The 17,498-nt window shown below is 35.4% G+C and overlaps 1 protein-coding gene across 3 annotated transcripts in view; it reads left to right on the top strand.

The window, feature by feature from the left end:
• The first annotated feature begins 7,996 nt into the window (after nt 1-7,996).
• Nucleotides 7,997-17,498, top strand: part of LOC135201439 (ubiquitin carboxyl-terminal hydrolase isozyme L3-like) — a 33,693-nt gene continuing 24,191 nt past the window's right edge. The window contains exons 1-2 of one of the 3 annotated variants that reach the window (XM_064230370.1): nt 7,997-8,056; nt 15,755-15,766. In XM_064230370.1, coding sequence (XP_064086440.1) covers nt 8,012-8,056; nt 15,755-15,766 — 57 coding nt within the window. In that variant the 5' untranslated portion in view covers nt 7,997-8,011. Of the gene's footprint in view, nt 8,057-10,827; nt 10,946-15,754; nt 15,767-17,498 lie in introns of those variants that run through there. The other 2 variants (XM_064230371.1, XM_064230372.1) reach the window with 2 other exon arrangements.

The raw sequence follows: 17,498 nt of genomic DNA, 5'->3' as shown, positions 1-17,498 counted from the left end.
TTATATGAAGAGAATATTTCAGATATATATATAGATATATATATATAGAGATATATTAGATATATATATATATATATATATAATAATATATATATATATATATATAATAATAAGATATATATTATTTATAGATAACATATATAATATATAGATTAAATATAATATATAATATATATATATGTATATATATATATATAATATATATAATTATAATATAGATATATATATAGATTATATATTATATACTATATATATTCTATATATATATATATATATATATATGGTATATATATCATATATAAATATATATATATATATATATATTATATATAATATATAATATAGATATATTATATATAATATATATATATATACTAATATTATATAGATATATTATATCTATTATATATTATATATATATATATACAGTTTATGTATTCATACATAGTACAAAAATAGATAAAATTGAACTCCTCAGGTTCATGGCCATAATATGGGTGTATGATAAGATCTAGCCGCCTTCATGATATAATTAAAGGTTTTATTGATATTATACCTCTTTGCTATTGGGGTGTGTTTCATTCTGTGTTTACCTAGTTACCTAGTACTGTTTGATGATGATATAGATACCATGAAGATTTTTTTTATAGGTTTCAAGTAAAATACTGTACAACATTCTATTGGAATTGCGAAAATTGCTGAATATTTTGAATACTCATTTGCTTTTGTGATTTATTGTTATTTCCTTTTTAGAGTACATTTTCATTTGACTCTTCATTTTTAACATTTATTCTATGCTACTCTTCACAAAGTATTTTTCTGCATCTCTTCAGAGCTTTGCAGAAGTCTATCATTTTAATAGTTGAATATAAGGAAATATTGCGAATTATAATGGAGGGATCATTTAAAGTTCATCCCCATTATCATCACATTCTCTAATATTTTATAGTTTATCATCATTATCATTCCACTCACTAACATTTTCAAGTCATATTTTCCCTTTATAATTACCGTAAATTGTCCACTTTTTACTTAAACTCCTATTTGGATTATTTATTTCTTTATTATAATGATTTTCCATGATGATCTGTGCCTTCCAGTTGGTGTTTTGGTCCAGCTGCTAATCTGACTAATTGTTTCTCATCCTTTCTCATTGCCTGTCCAAGGCATCTTAATCCTTTGAGACCTCTGTCTACTTTCCAGCTGACAGACACCACTTCTCTCCTCAACTTCCTCTTGCATAATGTCTTCCTAGCACACTCGAGCCATGATTCTTAGCATTATATAGTCACTCTTTCTGTTCACTTTTATTTCCCAGGTTAGTTAATGTTTTAAATGACTATCAAGTTTATCCAAAGGATTTATTTTCTGAAGATTATGTTACATTTAAACAAATTCACTGGCATGTATATTACTAATGGTAGCTTTCATGCTACACAGGTTCAGACTTCATGGGCTGTGTATCATTTTACCTATTGCCAATCTATCCCAATGCCCTAAGCAACATCATTGTTAAATGGAGATTTCGTAATTGATGCATTGAAAAATTATGTAACATCATACAGATTTATGAGAACTTTAAATCATGAAAGTTGATAGCATAGTGATGTCAAAGAATTTATAAGCACTGACAGTGTATAGCATGAATGTGTGAGACTATATCTCTTGTTATAATGTAGCCTTTGTACAGTACTCTATTTGAATGTTTAAGATTTTATTACAAAATATTCTAAGATTTAACCCAACTTAAATGACTCGTTACTTAGTACTATATTCCATAGTCGAGTGCAACAGGAAATGTGGTTTGTCCATCAGACTGCAGTTTTTGTCTTAGCTGCCCTGAGTGCTCAAGATCCATGGACTCCAGATTTCTTGAACATAGAATATAAGAAGTAAAAGCAAAATAAGTTACTTTTATATGGTTCAACACTGTATGGAATTCAGTCATGTCTGTTACAGAGAGTGATCTATTTATTTGAATTATTGGTTCTCATGGGTATGAATTTCCTCATTACTTTACCAATGTATAATGACAGTTTTGGATTTTTTTTATCTTATATAGGTTTTCAATACTGTTTGTTTACTGGAAACACTTGAATTTAACATTGTGTTCACATATCTTTGAAAATTTTGGACACTTGTTTGAATATGCTGGTTATTCACATGGCAATAAACGTTTGAAAATATTTAGGTTGAGTAAAATAGCTGGAACAATAATAGAACCAAATTGTGAATTAAGACAACCTATTTCTGGCAATATTAATTTTACAATTGCCTCTGTAACAAAAAATTGTATATTCACTGAAAGTTGGGTTTACCTGCAGGATATTTTGTAATTCACATCAATGTTCTTCATTGCAGTCACATTTATATTCTTGTTTTTTCATTGCATTGAAATTTTCCTGTGAGGATGACTTTTGTGTAAGGTTAGGGATAAGATATATCCTTAGGTAATTTGCTTTCTTCTCAGACCTCTAAAATATCACTGCATGGATTTTTTACTAAGTGAAGTCTATGCTTTGCTGATGAATTGTTAGCATTGAGCTGTAATGTAGCTAAGGAACTTGCTCTCTTATAACTCATAACTCGTGTAGATTGTCCTTTTATTTCAAATGAATTTTTTTTAGTTGTACTCCATTGTTTCTACTGTTTGTAATTTTCAGAGCCTATGTTGTACATGACAAACATTAGGTGTACTATATCATCACTATTCATTTTGATAAGAAACCTGGTACTTACAGATATTTAATTGTCATATACTAGTGAGGCATCCTAATACGATTTTCTGGGCTCAGCCGTGTCGCTCCGTGAAATGTGTCACGATTTTTTGTGTTATAGGATACTCTTTTAGCCTGAGAATATGACATAAATTTGTTGTGGGAATTGTGTTAAATTTTGTGAAAAGTGCTCATTCAAATTCAGTATAGTCACACTAATTATTGATGGAAGTTTATGTATTCGCCTGCCATACTGAAATGTGGAACTGTTTTGTTTATGTCATTTATTTGAGAAGGAATTAAAAAGGACAATGCTGGAAAAAATACAGGGTATTGAACAATCTACTGTTGCATGTTGAAAAATATTGTAAGAATTATTTGTGTTGTATAACCAAGAACATTGTTGAGAATTTGTATACTCCTAAAAAGTTTTCAGAACCATCTATTTTCATTATAAATACTGTTGGAATGAAGCCTGATTGATACAGAAGTAAGCTTTAATTACAAAGAATATTATTTTTATCCATGTACATTAAAAGTTCTCTCAGTATAAACTGTCGTATACAATATGAGATTGACCATGCAGCTCTGAATGCGCTGACCATATTACAGTAAGAGTAATTTTCTTGAAATCGATGAGGCCCTAGTCTGAAGGTGTAATTTTGGTATTACTCATGTATAATTTAAGTTTCAGATTTTCAATTTTTATGTGATTTAGAGATTAAATTAATCCGTAATCAGTGGAAAGTGGAGGCTAGAGGGATTTTATAGTGATGAATTAGCATGCTCACCATAAATCCCACTATGTGTACATTTGGAAATGGTATGTAGAAACTATAGATTTTTTATTTTGCCTTACTCTCACAGTAGTAAATTAATAATATCAATACATACATTATTACATTATCTCTTTAATTAATATTTAGAGTTATATTAAGGTACAATACTGTGTATCATGCTTAAGGTCTGTTTTATTGTTTGAAGTTTTACCAGTGTTCCTTGAATTAAAGATACTATACCACATACCATGTGTAAATTTTTTATAGTTATAAACTAGTTTTAAAAAGTAAATCCAGTGGCAAAACTGCACTTGTAGTACAGTAGAGTATTTTCAAAATAGATAGCTACATTTCAGTTTGTTTGTCATACATTAAATCCCAAGTGAAAGAAGAGAGTTGAGGATAGGGTTAGAGCTTCTAACATCTGAAAAAATTAAAAGTGTAATTAAAATATGTAACAGACTTTCAGAATCTGGTGCAAGTGTTAGTTGATCACAGTGAGGCCCAAAAGCCACAGGGTAATTAAGTAAGGACATTGCTTATCAAGTTAAAAAGTGTAAGGATGTGTACATACTTTTGTTCGATAGTACAACATCTGACTAACACTATTGGCTTGCCTTCTGGCAGCTGTTCCATTCATGTGTCTACCTGCATGCATGGTCTTACAAAAGGTCTTAGCACCTATGTGCAGGGGCTTGTATTATTTGCAATGACATTTGAGTTCTGGTGTAGACTCATATGACATAACCTTAATGTAAAGTGCAAATGATGCCATTACCAGATGTCATTTTATGCCCTGGAACTGACCATAAATATTCTTATTCAGTGCCACAGATTGGCCTATAACAAGGGTGTTTACATGTGTTTTGAAGATATTATCATCTACGTATGTACTATAAGTTATCCATAGAGAAAATTTGATTGAAATTCAGTCCCATTGCTAATGTTATGCTTCCATTTTTTATTCTTTTGTGGGAGCATCAATTGCTAAACTTTAATGCAATGTTATTGGAAAGTTTTATTTGACCAAGTTTTTTTTTTTCCCAAAGAGATTGAAGATTCATTTTCATATGATTCAGTTTGATAATTCATGACAATATATTGTGATGAAGTATTTGGTTTTATGTAAAATCCTGAAAATGAAGATATTAGATGAAAGCATACTGTAAGTGCATGCACATGTGAATCAAAGGAAATAGTATACTGTACTGCATTCTTCTCATTCTTTTTAGTGTCGGTAGTATATGCATCAAGGAGAATGTAATAAAATAGTCATGGTCATGTTTTCTGTTCAAATATATTTTGCTTTGGATGCTGAGTTGTTTCATTTATTATCTTGAAAATGAAAGTAGAAATATTTCGTTTATTGGCTTGAAACTGAAAGTAGTGCAACAAAATACTTATGAATTTAATTGTTCTATTATTTATATTTATTTCTTTGTAATTCTCTGAACATATATTGACCAGACAGACAGCTCTATCCATTTCAATCATTTTATTTTCTAAAGCCATCAACTGATGTAGTATGTTTAATGCTGAATTTTATTTTTAGTGTCACTTTATTGAAGAGGACCTGACAACATTTGTGTGTTTTACCTTCTTGTAATACTATATTGTATATGCAATTATTACCATTTTGCATCTGCATAGAACAAAGTCGCTGTAAGACTGACAAAGGTGATTGTGTGCTTCTGCTTGTTTTGTACCTTTATTGAAGGTATCTAGGAAAATCATTGATAAATCGCTTTGCTCATGGAGTCCATTAAGAAGATTATGTTGTGGGGCTAAGTGAGGCTAGATTTTCTTAGAAGTATACTACTACATCTAAAATTATAGATTTTTGATAAATGGTGATCAACTCTGAAACATTGGATAAAGGTCCATATATATATTGAGGATAAATGGAGATTAATTTTATTGCTTCAGGTTTAATTAAATGTTGTATGTTGGGTGTACATTTATGTGATATTAGTTATGGTAAATTCTGAGTAATGGCCTGGTGTATTAAATGCTCCAGAGTGGAGATTATTGTAGAATATGAATTTAGTTTACATGTAATGAGTTACATTATAATGGAATTGAAAGGGTGATGCTCTTTGGTCACTGTAATGAAGCTGTTTGTAGTAATGCTTTATAGCTGGAGATGTTATTGAAAAATAATTACTAATTAAATATTGGACTTTTCAGTAATGAATGAGGTCTAAAATTTTACCGTGTACGTACTGTATATTGAAATTTTCATGCTGGAAACTTCTCGTAGGTAACTCAATTTTGTTAAATGTCTATCTTATAAAGCACAAAAACTAAGCCTCCCCATTAGATATTCCAATTGTACATTCTCTCTTAGGTTTGTGACACAAAGTTGTTAATTGTTAGCATAGATTTTCACAGGCTTTTATCTAAAAATTAAATAATTATAAAATTGTAATACTGTATTGCTGCTATTTTTCTAGAATGTCTATTACTGAATTAAATATTGACGATAACATTGGTAGTTTTACTCCCATTTCTTTAGTAGAGTGTAAGAATATACTTTGAATGAAAATGTATTTACAAAATTTATTTTTGGTCATTATTATCTTTGGAGATAGTCAAGAGATTTCTATCCCCTCAACATCCACTTAGCTCTCTCATTTTTACCTCATTCCCTCATCGATGTTCTTGAAGAAATCTGTTGATTCCTTGTATACAGTTGGTATACTTTTAAACAAAATAGAAAAAAAATACCAGAATTTTATTTCTACCTTATTTAGATCTGTATTTTCAGGACCTTTGGTAAGTATGGATCATTTGTGGACCTGGATCATTTAGGTCATCTTGAGTCAACTTGTTTGATGCTTTCTTCACTTGTGTGATTCTAAGAAAGCCTGAGGCTAGGGTGAAACTCTGCAGGTCTCAAGTCCTTGATAATTAAGAACATTGTTCTTTGGAAAATTTATGGAACTACATATTGAATTAGTGGTTACTAATGTAGAGCTCCATGAATATGATAATTTTATTGATGAGTAAATATCTTTAGTCATCAGTAAATACATCAGGAAATTTGTTTCCGTATAGGGTTTTTGAAAATGTAATATCCCAACAACTCTTGTAATATGAAGTTGAACAAGTTTCACCAAATTTATATCTATTTTTATGATTGTATAGTTGCTAGTTAGCAGTAATGTTTTTTGAAAAACTAAGGAGCTTTGCTTTTCTTTGCTAAGTTAACACTTGTAACATTTCTCTCTCTCTCTCTCTCTCTCTCTCTCTCTCTCTCTCTCTCTCTCTCTCTCTCTCTCTCTCTCTTTCGACGTCAAGGCAATAACTTTGCCCTTAATTAGCATCTTCAGATTATTATATAATTTTGGGAGTTAGAACTATGTAACATGGGGAATATTGACATTTAAAAAGTACAAAAAGATTACTGATAGTTAAAATAACCCAATGGAATCAGCAAAAGTTACATGTGGTACAATAGAAAGTGGTAAGGTATACCGAAAAAACAGAGGGTCCAATTATCAAATTTCTCTTTGATCTTAGGGGGGGATGCAAACCATCACCTTCTATAATATGAGTGTCGTCAGTGCATGTCCTGGAATTTGGTCATTGACTTATAAACAAGAATGAAGTCATTGAGAAGACCTAATCACATTTCCCCTCTGTCTCCTCTGAGTAATCATTGATTTTGGATGGGTAGTGTACTACTTTTTTTTCTTTTCAAGTTCTTGTGCTTTTGTGTATTTATGACGTTTTCCCAAAAGTCATTTCATTGGTAGACCCACATCAGTAGTGTACATTTTGTAGGATCTGTTCTTCCCCTTGTGAGGGATGTGCTGAATGGTCCGCTCCTTAGAAGGAAACGTTTGTTAACCAGAGGAAATAAGACAAAGGTATTTACTGGTGTCCTGTCCTAGGGAAGATATAATCCACCAGGGACTCTGCAAGATCCACCCAGATCTTTCCTTTCACCAATTTCTCTGGCCCTCAGATTCAAGTGGTGGTGTTCTCAGTACTTTAAGATGTCATTCCTTGTGTATTTTGAAAGTTCTGGCCTACACTTGATGTACCAGAAAAGTCCTTTTTTGACCACTTTCCTTGATAATTTGGCAGAGGAGAAAAAAGGGATTGTTTCTTAAGCCTTCATCTTGTATACTGTTTGCTAATGGTATTGTGCTTCCTGTCCTTGTCTGATGCCAATGAGGAGGAGCCTCTTGTGCTGTAGTCCTCCCAATAGCTGGCCCTCCATAGATGCTTGAATGTCTTTGATTCTTGCCTTACCAGCTATTGGGTGTGGCAGATGAGCTTGGCTCATATGAAGAAAGGGAGGGAGCATGCAAACTGTTCTCACCCCTTCCCTTCATCATCGTCGTCCTTTTCCCCAAACTCTTCTTCGTCTTTAACCTTGTCCCTGAGCTCTCTTCCACTGCTTAGGTGGAAGAAGAAAAAGGAAGAACTTGGCTTTGCAGATCCCGTTGCTAAATAACCACTGGTGCCATGCAACGTAAAAACACCATAAAAACGAAACAACTTCAGATGGACTTCCCTAATTTTTTTTCCACTCCTTGGAGAGGAGCACAGGTAAGAGATCACTGGCATGCGGTTTCTCTACCTCTGGCATGCCAGCCTTTCATGGTGTTCCTACTTCGACAATACGACTACTCCCTCCTCATCCCCATTGAGTTGTCAGGCTTATATTCAGTTGAATCTGAGTAGTCTACTTGCTCTGCATATGCTTAACCTGGTAAGCATGTGTATGGGGCCGCTCTTAAGGAATCGAGCGTGGCTGGGTATGTTCAACCTGTTTCCTTTGTGTGTGCAAGGTCTCCATAACATGCATGCTTTAGCAGAGGTCCGTACACCCCTATCTGGGAGAGCATAGAGCTGAACCAGCACCATCTTTTTGCTCAGCGCATCTGTATTCTCCAGAACGACCACAAGGTAAGTGATTTCATCAAGCAAGATTTCCAAGCTCTTTCACTTGTTAAACATGTGGTTGAGGAGGGTGAGAGCAGTGGTGCACACTCTCGTTCCTCTCCTCTGTCTTCTTCAGTGGCTACCAAGCCTAAGAACAGGACTCCAACTTCTCTTCACTAATCATTTTAGTTCAAGAAAGGCGCCTTATGAAATTGTTCAGCTTTAGATTATATAAAGCGAACATAAATATGGATATAAACCCCTCTTAGAAAGTCTGTCAGTTCTTCAGTACTTTATGCCATTTATCCTTTAATAAAAACAAATCATTCAGAGCAGCAATTCATGAATATATAACTTCATATAAGATAGCTATGTTTTGATCTGGACAACATGCTTATGCTTGATAACTACCCCACATGATCCAGTCCCTATAGCAAGAAAAGAAAGCAAGTTTTGAATGTGTCTTTTTGTAAATGAAATTGCGTTGGAATGTAGAATTTCAGTTTACATATCTAATCCAGTTATCAAAGTTTATATATTCATTCCATACTAAACAGTAAGGAATAGTATAAGTAGTATATCTTGGTTAAACCAGACCACTGGCCTGATTAACAGCTGTCCTACGGCTGCTGTAGGATTTTATGTGGCTAGGAACCAACTGGTTACTTAGCAACAAGACCTACAGCTTATTGTGGGATCCGAACCACATTATATAAAGAAATGAATCACCAGAAACAAATTTATTTAATTCCACGTTGACAGTGCGTGGCCATCCAAGGAGGGGAAACCCCGAAGGCATAGTGATGCCCAAACAGCCACCATCTTGTTTGATTCTGGATCTGAAATTAAAGAAACAGATGGTGTAGCCTCCTCCCTCTGGAGAAGGAAATTAGATCCCGTGGGAGACGGGGCTACGTTAAACATAACATCATCCTGTACAACTCCCGATACTTCCAACGACGAATCGATGGAAGAAGAGGAAGGAGACAGGGGTACAATAGTTTGGTCCTGATTTTGGAATAGTGAAGCAACACTGCAGAGATTAATGAAAGAGTTTACGAGTGTTTGTACAATAAGAATTATCATAGTACTACCTAAATGTGAGCATCAGGAAGGTTATGAAGGTAAGCCTAAATCAGGAAATTGATACAATTAATGTTAATATGGATGATGAGACAAAGGAAGCACTTGATTTGTAACTGTATATAACAGGAGGAGAGAAGAGGTAAATTACAAATAAAGATAAAACAAGGAAGGCAGCAGGGTGTGTGCAAAAGTTCGGAGAAAATCTGGGGGTGTATTGAAGTTAGGGCTATAAATATCCAGGCAGTACAAAAGTAAATGCATGATTAAGGTGAATGGTGCAGCTGAAATAGGGGCCTTGATGCAAGGCCATCTAGAGGATGCACTATGAATGAGCTTTCTGTGAATTTGTGAGGTGGCTAATTTTGGGAATTTTTCTGCACAGAGATTTCATCCACTTTCAGCAGTGAGATTATCAATATTTTAGTTATTCTTTAGAGTTTTTGCTAGGAGATATTGACTAATATATATAAGTATATATATATATCTATATATATTTATATATATTAATATTATATATATATATATATATATATATATAAAACCTTCCAATTTCTCATCAGGTCCAAAGGTGAACTTGCTTGACCAATTGTTTTTTTTTTTTCTTTCTTTTTTACAATAAGAAACCCAGGTACCCGATTACAGCTGGTTGGATTGGTAAGCAGCAGGCATGAAGTGACCCATGTCCTCTTTTAACTCGTCAGTGTTTGCATTTATCAACTATGGTCTTAGCTGCGTAGGATTCAGTACACTGGAAAGCATTCGTAGACATGTTAATTGGAACAAAGAAAATTGGAACAACGATCACCGTAGGTACTTAATTTAACGGAATTTGCCAATGTAGGCTCATACTAATCGGTGTGGTGAAATGCTCCATTGAAAATATTGGATATCAATACGTATTAAATAACAAGTCACTCTGAGGAGAGCAAATGCAACAACTTTCCGAGACAAAGGTTACCACGGTAAGGAATAATGACTTGCGTTTTCATGTGGACATTATGAATGTGACTATTCTGTCATTATGGGAGAAGGAGTAAATTCTGTAAGCAATTGAAACAATGAAAATTTGAAGGGATTTGCTTTTGTTTGCGGCGTTTTTATACATACGCTTTCGTCCGAAAACTGTATTCTTACCTCCATTGTGTTCTGATTATTTGCAAGCAATTCAGTATGTGTTTGAACAAAGATTTAAAATGTTAAAATGATATATGTTGTAAAATAACTTTTAAAATATCAATAAAAGCAAATACGAAATGCTAAGGATTGTTTGAATGAAGTAGAAGCCTTATCAGAGTATTCGAACGATATAAAATGTCGTAAAGGCGGTTTAGTTGAGTAACCGATTCGCCGCGAACGTCAGACGTTCACCGGTCGCTGAAGCAGCAAGTTCTCTCTTGTTCCCTCTCCGAGTCATCACCACCCGCAGTCAAAATGGTTCACTGGCTCCCTCTCGAATCCAACCCTGAGGTGAGACGCTGTTGTTGTTTTGTGAATAGTTATAGATTTTTAAGCGTTTATTGAAGTGATTTTCGTTACTCCTTATGTTTGATCTGAATCGACAAAACTGTGTAGGCTTGTTGGAGCTTAGGGCTAGTCCTAGTCTCATTTACTTGATCCTCCCTTCCCGTAAGCCCCGTTTATACTAATCATGTTAGGCTTTTGGGAAAGTAGCCTTGTAATCGTCTAAGAAAGTCGGTAATTAAAGAATTTCAAATAAAGATCTATATAAAATCTTAGGCTACTTGAACGTGACTTGGTTATTTTAGCTGGTTGCATTACCGGTACACTTGCCGGCACCTTAACCTATCCTATACAGGAATAGTGTTAAGTGTGGAATGTCATTATTATCAACAGGGCATTATTGAAGGGTTAGCACATATACATATATATTTAGTCTTAATTCATTTATATTTTTACGAAGCCACGCATAACTGTAACCTACGCAGTTTGAATGACGCCAGACCAAAGGCTTCTCTTACCCTTACGTCAGCTTAACAATGAGTATAGCAGAGGCGAAGTGTCGCCGTGACATTTGAGTTGGGCTGAGCCTTCTAGAACGCTTTGTTCGTTGCGTTAGCTGTTGTGTAGCATGACGCGACCAGCTAGCCTAACCCACATCCTACAGTACATGTCATTTAGACCTGCTTGTAGCTAGCTAGGCCTATAAGACTTTGGCTGTGTAGGCCTACTTAATTGTACCTATTTGATGATAGAAATTTAGTTTAGGCCCCCTTTGCTCATGAAGGATAATCTTGCATTTGTAAAATTGGTAGTACAGTCTTACTTGAAAGTATGGTAGATCTACGTAATAACTGTCTGGCATTTCTTTGGAAATTACTGTTTCCTTTAGTATTTTGGTTGCTAATTAAGAATTTGTTATTTTTTGGGGGGTCGACTGTCACTAACCCCATGGGCTGGTACGAGACACAGCGAAATACATTGGACGCCCCAATCCTAAGTGGCTGTCGTATTCGCAGAATGTTCCTTGCAGTCCATGCGGAGTTTTTTCCTAGGATTACCCAATTCTAACTGTTAGGTCTAACCTGCATTATTGTGTCCTGTGCAAAGGAGTTAGGCAGAAAGGTATTGGGGGTATCCTGGATTAAGCGTAGGTAGGCCTATACGTTCTTCGGTACTTCTAGGCATTAACTGCGTGGACTGCAAGTTACTTTCTTGTGAATACAACAGCCACTAGGGATTCAGTCAAATGTATTTTGCTGTGTTTAGTACTAGCCACTGGGGGTTCAGTTAACCCCCAAAAATAAAGGTAAATCTTGATGAGCAACCCAAATACTAGGGTAAAAAACCGCATGGTACGGGTGGACCATGTACGATCAATGTGTATAACCCCAAGAGAATTAAATTATAACGCGTCCTGACACCGGGGTAAAGGTCTTTAGCTCAGTTTCTCACCAACAAGAAGTCGCGACTGATGCCCATCTCCGATGTCAGGACGCGTTATAATGTACTTTTTTTGGGGTTGTTCACGCTGATCGTATATGGTCCACCCTTGTACCATGCGGTTTTTTACCCTATATAGGAAACTTTAATTTCCCCCAAAAATACCTGATGTGGAGTTATACCAAATAAACACAGCTCCCAAGTTGTAGGCTAACCATGATAGCCGATATGAAAGCAGGTTTTTACGGAGTTGGTTTGTAAAAGTTTTAAGTTGGACATAAGTTCAGTTGGTAGATCTAGGGTACTTATCCGTGGCGGCCTAGACTGTGCCAGTTGTGGTTTTTCTATGCAGTTTTACCTACTGGACAAGAATTTTGAGTAATATTTATTCGGACAACTGTAATTAACCCCCCAGGGGCCAGTACTAAACATGGCGAAATACATTTGACGGCCCCCCAATCCCTAGCGGATGTCGTATCCTTGGTTACGTTAACTTGCAGTTTGTGCGGACTGTTTCTGTAAAAATACCGTTCAGTTTTATTTTGTTAAATTCTGATGTTATAGAAATTTATAACTTGCTTTTACACATCTAGGCCTAAGAATTTTGCCACCAAATTGTGACCCCTGTGTGTATGGGTGAAGAAAAGCAAAAGATAGGTAATGAAGTGTCATGGACATGTTACAACCTACTTAACTTGAGATGCTGGATCCTACCTGACAAGTGGGTTTTTGTCTCCCCAGGACTTTACTCCAATCTATCATGACGCAAGAACATCATAGACCATAGTCTATAGGCTAGGGATGCACTGTTAAATTAGCTTTGATACTGGTTCCTACATGGGATGCCACCCAACATGGCTAACCTAGGGCTTTTGACTATATACCCCAAGAATGTCATAAGACAATGTAGCCCCTTGACCTTGTCTGGCCTGAATGTATTCTCTCCTTAAATGCAATTACAAAGTGTGAAATTTACGTTATTATAGGTACATTTTATTGGAGATTTGGCAGTATCTGAAGCTATTTGGGTTTTGTTAAAACTGAAGTTTAATGTAAAATAGTATAAAGTTCCTGTAGTTGTGTAATAGCCCAGATAAAAAAAATGTAATGCTTATCAACATTGGATGATCACTTTTTTTCTATGTGAAGTAATATTCTTGGTTGTAAAAATCTTGATGAACTTAAAATTCCTTGAGTAAATAGACAAAATACTTCCTGGTAAAATCAATCATAAAAGTTACAACCATAACACCTGATAGAAGACAAATCTTACGAGGAATCTTACGATTGGTTGACTAAGATGTGTGACAGCACTTCAGCAGCTAATATTAGAGAGTAGTACATTAACCAGAACGTACATTCAAGTGACTGTTTTCATAGCAGTTATTACAGTTAAGGATGGTATTTGTCTTCAACAAATTATTGAAAATTGGCGCATGTATAGATTTCTATGCTGAAAATAATGAAGATAGCCAACTCTGTGAGACCACACCAGTAGTACCCTGTAGGGTGTAGCGCTCTGTGGACCTCGTGTGAATGCACTGTAGGCCCCCATCTGCTAGCATTTACATTCCCTATGGCCTATACCATACCTCCATTCATTCTTTTTCTTCAATCTTACTTTTCACCCTCCCTTAACAATTGATTCTTAGTGCAACTGTTTAGTTTGCAACCTGATAAACCTTTCAAACCTTTTTATGTCTATTAGTTTCGGTGCCGAATTCCCTCATCGGTCCTAGCTCTTGCCCTTTGGCTCAAATAGTATATTCTCTTCATACCAATAGTAAATATACAAGGAAAACTAGCTGTAGCCAATGCTCACACTGTATTTACATAGTAACCTAGACTGTGTTTTAGTTTTAGTTAATCAGGTCATACTTGACTTAATTGCCATGCTCTTCAAGTATTATAGTACAGGTAATTAGTTGATGAAGAAATTTGATTACGTATACCCCTGACACAGGGTATTGTTTGTGTGGACTAATGGCCAACAGGGTAAAGTGCTAATGCTTTTCCTGCCCGCAGTTTTAATAATGGTATAGTGTGTGACAAACACAAATGTTATTCACACATTTTCATCACTTGCTTACAGATGTGTACTGTGCTACGTAAGGCTAGTAGATTTGGAAAAAGTAATTTTATATGTGTAGCTAGTTAGCAAGGTATTTGTTGATTCAGATGCTGTTAATGTTCTGTGTGGGGAAAAAAATAATTTAATATTAACTGATGCACATCTGTGTTTGCCAAATGCTTTCTTAAGGGTTAACTGCTGTATGCCTATTGGTTTAGTGGTGCTCACGAGGTTGTGGGACTTGAAAGCATTAATCACATTATCTTTGGTTTTAACATTTGGAGGTATGCTAGTCATGAGAATTATTTATAGTAGCGTTGAAAACAATATGCAGTGATTAATTTCTTTTCAGTTTTACTCTATAAAGTATATTGTTAAGCAATGCTTAACTTACGTTGTGGGGGCAAAGCAGCATGTTCACAGAAGTTGCCTATTTTAATTTAATATGTACCCATAGGTATAACCTCACAGGCACTCATTATTCTCTCTGGATTAGGATAATCAAGGCTAAGTAACCTCCTCTTTGTGGGCTAGATTTGGAACTTGAAACCGTAACATTGACTAATGTAAGTTTCACAATAAACTGGATTATTTTCTTTTGCACACGATCCTATTATATACTGGTTGTATTTGCATACTTTATTCATAAAAACGTAAGACTGGGATTTTGCGGGTATTTCCTTATTCCTTATCAGATAGTTTTTCAGTAAATAGTGGAAAAATTATATTTGTAGTTGCAAAGAGTTCTTGGCTCCATTATTAGTAAGTAATGGGAACATAACAAAGAACCAAGTCTGTCTATGAGTAAATATCTAGATAACATCCTGAAATGTTTCAATATTGCAAAAAGACGACAATATCTGGTTAGTGAGGTTATGTTGAGTATTTTCAAGCCCGTACGGCATCTTCAAAATCACTTTAGGAGACGGCAACTGTTAAACAATTCGGGAATCTTGTGCAGGAACCAAAGGTACAAGCCTGAAAGGAGGGGATGATTATTTCGACATCACATTTATATAGTTACATGGGTCACCGCAGTGCCTCATGTCTTTATGTAAGGATCATTTTGGGGTTCGTGAAGAGGATGAGCAATGAGCATTAGGTTGAGAAACCTAACATCCAGATCAGACTTTGGGTTGCTTGCACTGGGGACGTCCACATTTAGTTTTTCTGGCCTGGAAACCAACTCCTCCCACCCAAGGTCCTGAGATGGTTGTTATGAGGGTACTGTACCTGTCTAATTGTATGTCTGTAAGGTCTATGTCAGACCATTATGTAGTAATTAATTTTTTTTTTAATTACAGGTTATGAACAAGGTGAGTGGTACTATGGGACTGCCATTGTGTGCTGTTAGGTGAGTACAATGCGCGCGCTCTCTCTCTCTCTCTCTCTCTCTCTCTCTCTCTCTCTCTCTCTCTCTCTCTCTCTCACACACGCTTAATGAGATATTGATAGAAGTTTAAGGTGGTCGCTGGAGTTTTTGAGGAGTTACTTTGTGAAGCTGTGTTCTCCTTGGCAAGTAAGTTCCTGCACAGTAAGTAGGTTAATGATATTAGGTAAACTCAGCTAGTGGGGATTTTGTCTTGAAGCATGTGACATTTAAGGAATGACGAGCATTTCGTGACATTTGGTGTAGCTGGACACTTAACCGCTGTAGTAGTACTTTTGTTGGGTTAGCTTGCAAAGTAAATTAATTTAACTGTTGAATGTAATTAGTGTGATGTAAAGCTAGAGGGGTTTAGAGCTGCCACCTAGTTTTATAAATCTGAGTGGAAGAACTGGGTAACCGATGTTCATAGCAACTATCGATTGACCCCTTAAGTTCCTGTCGGCCTCAAACGCATGCGGCATTTATAGGAAGGTTCTGGTAAATGTAATGGGAGGTTTCCTGTTTGTGGTGGGATTTGGGGTTGTGGTGAGATTTGAGTTTGGGGTTGAAGCTTGCAGAGAAGTTTGTTGCGAGATTTTTACTTTAGCAATAAAACTGACTTGCGATGCCGTAAGTGGCTCAAATTAGTACCAGTTTAGTTTAAATCCAAAAGTTTTGGTGAGCTTTTTGCATAATTATAGTTACAACTATCACTAAAATGTGTAATGATTCATTTGAGCTTTTAAAGTTAGTATAAAGTAACAGATTCTTTGTCAGGCAAGTAACCAGTACTGTACTATAGTGCTACATATCATGGGAACCCATGATCCCGACTGTCACCTGTTTAGTATCACCATTTACGGTTTCTTTGCCTTAATGGGTGTGGGTTCGAATAGTTTACCAACCGACTGGCTTACATAAGCTTTAACATGTCAATTATTGCCTAAAGGTATTTGTGCTATGTTCAAAGAAGCGTCGTCTCTTTCTGTACCTGGAACGTAGAGGTAATTTTTTTTTTTTTTTAACGACGGGTTAGCGTGTCATAGTAAGCATTGCACACGTTCATTTTCCTGGCGTGCTCAAGTTGGTTGGGGTTGGGGGTTAGGTATAGTATTTGGTTTTGTCAACTTTCATGGTATTCATCATTTCCAGGCTGTCAAAGTAGCCGAATATTGGTTTGAAAGCTTTGTTGGGTTGGTAGAGAATGAAATCATTCAAAATAATTTGACTGCTGGCTTCTGACTTGAAAGATCAGGGTAAAGTAATGAATGTATTTCTGGAATAGCCTTTCCGTGGGGGAAAAAAAAAATTACCAGACGAAGTATATGTTGAAAGCTTGTGTGTGCATACCGTCGAGTATTGGTGTGTAGACAGTCGCATTCCATTGAATAATTTAGTTTTGTAAGAAGTTCCGTTCCATGGAATATTAAGACTTTGAAGACAGGAGCATTCCATTGATATAACATTTTTGCTGCGGTTTAGATTGAATTTAGATTATTGTATATGTAATAATCAGGTTCTATTTGTGGTAAAATTGGTTTACCTCACTTCACTGGCCTCTTGTTCACCCTCTCCTGGTGATCAAATATGCAGGTTTATCGAACTCGGGGTGGGGCCTCTTTGGTTGTCTGACTTTGAGCATGTGCTTTGTTTCATTAGAAAAAAAGTCAAGTCTCTCT

The sequence above is a fragment of the Macrobrachium nipponense genome, chromosome 28, assembly GCF_015104395.2.
Source record: "Macrobrachium nipponense isolate FS-2020 chromosome 28, ASM1510439v2, whole genome shotgun sequence".
Taxonomy (NCBI): Eukaryota; Metazoa; Arthropoda; class Malacostraca; order Decapoda; family Palaemonidae; genus Macrobrachium; species Macrobrachium nipponense.
This window is presented reverse-complemented; position numbering and strand designations above follow the sequence as displayed.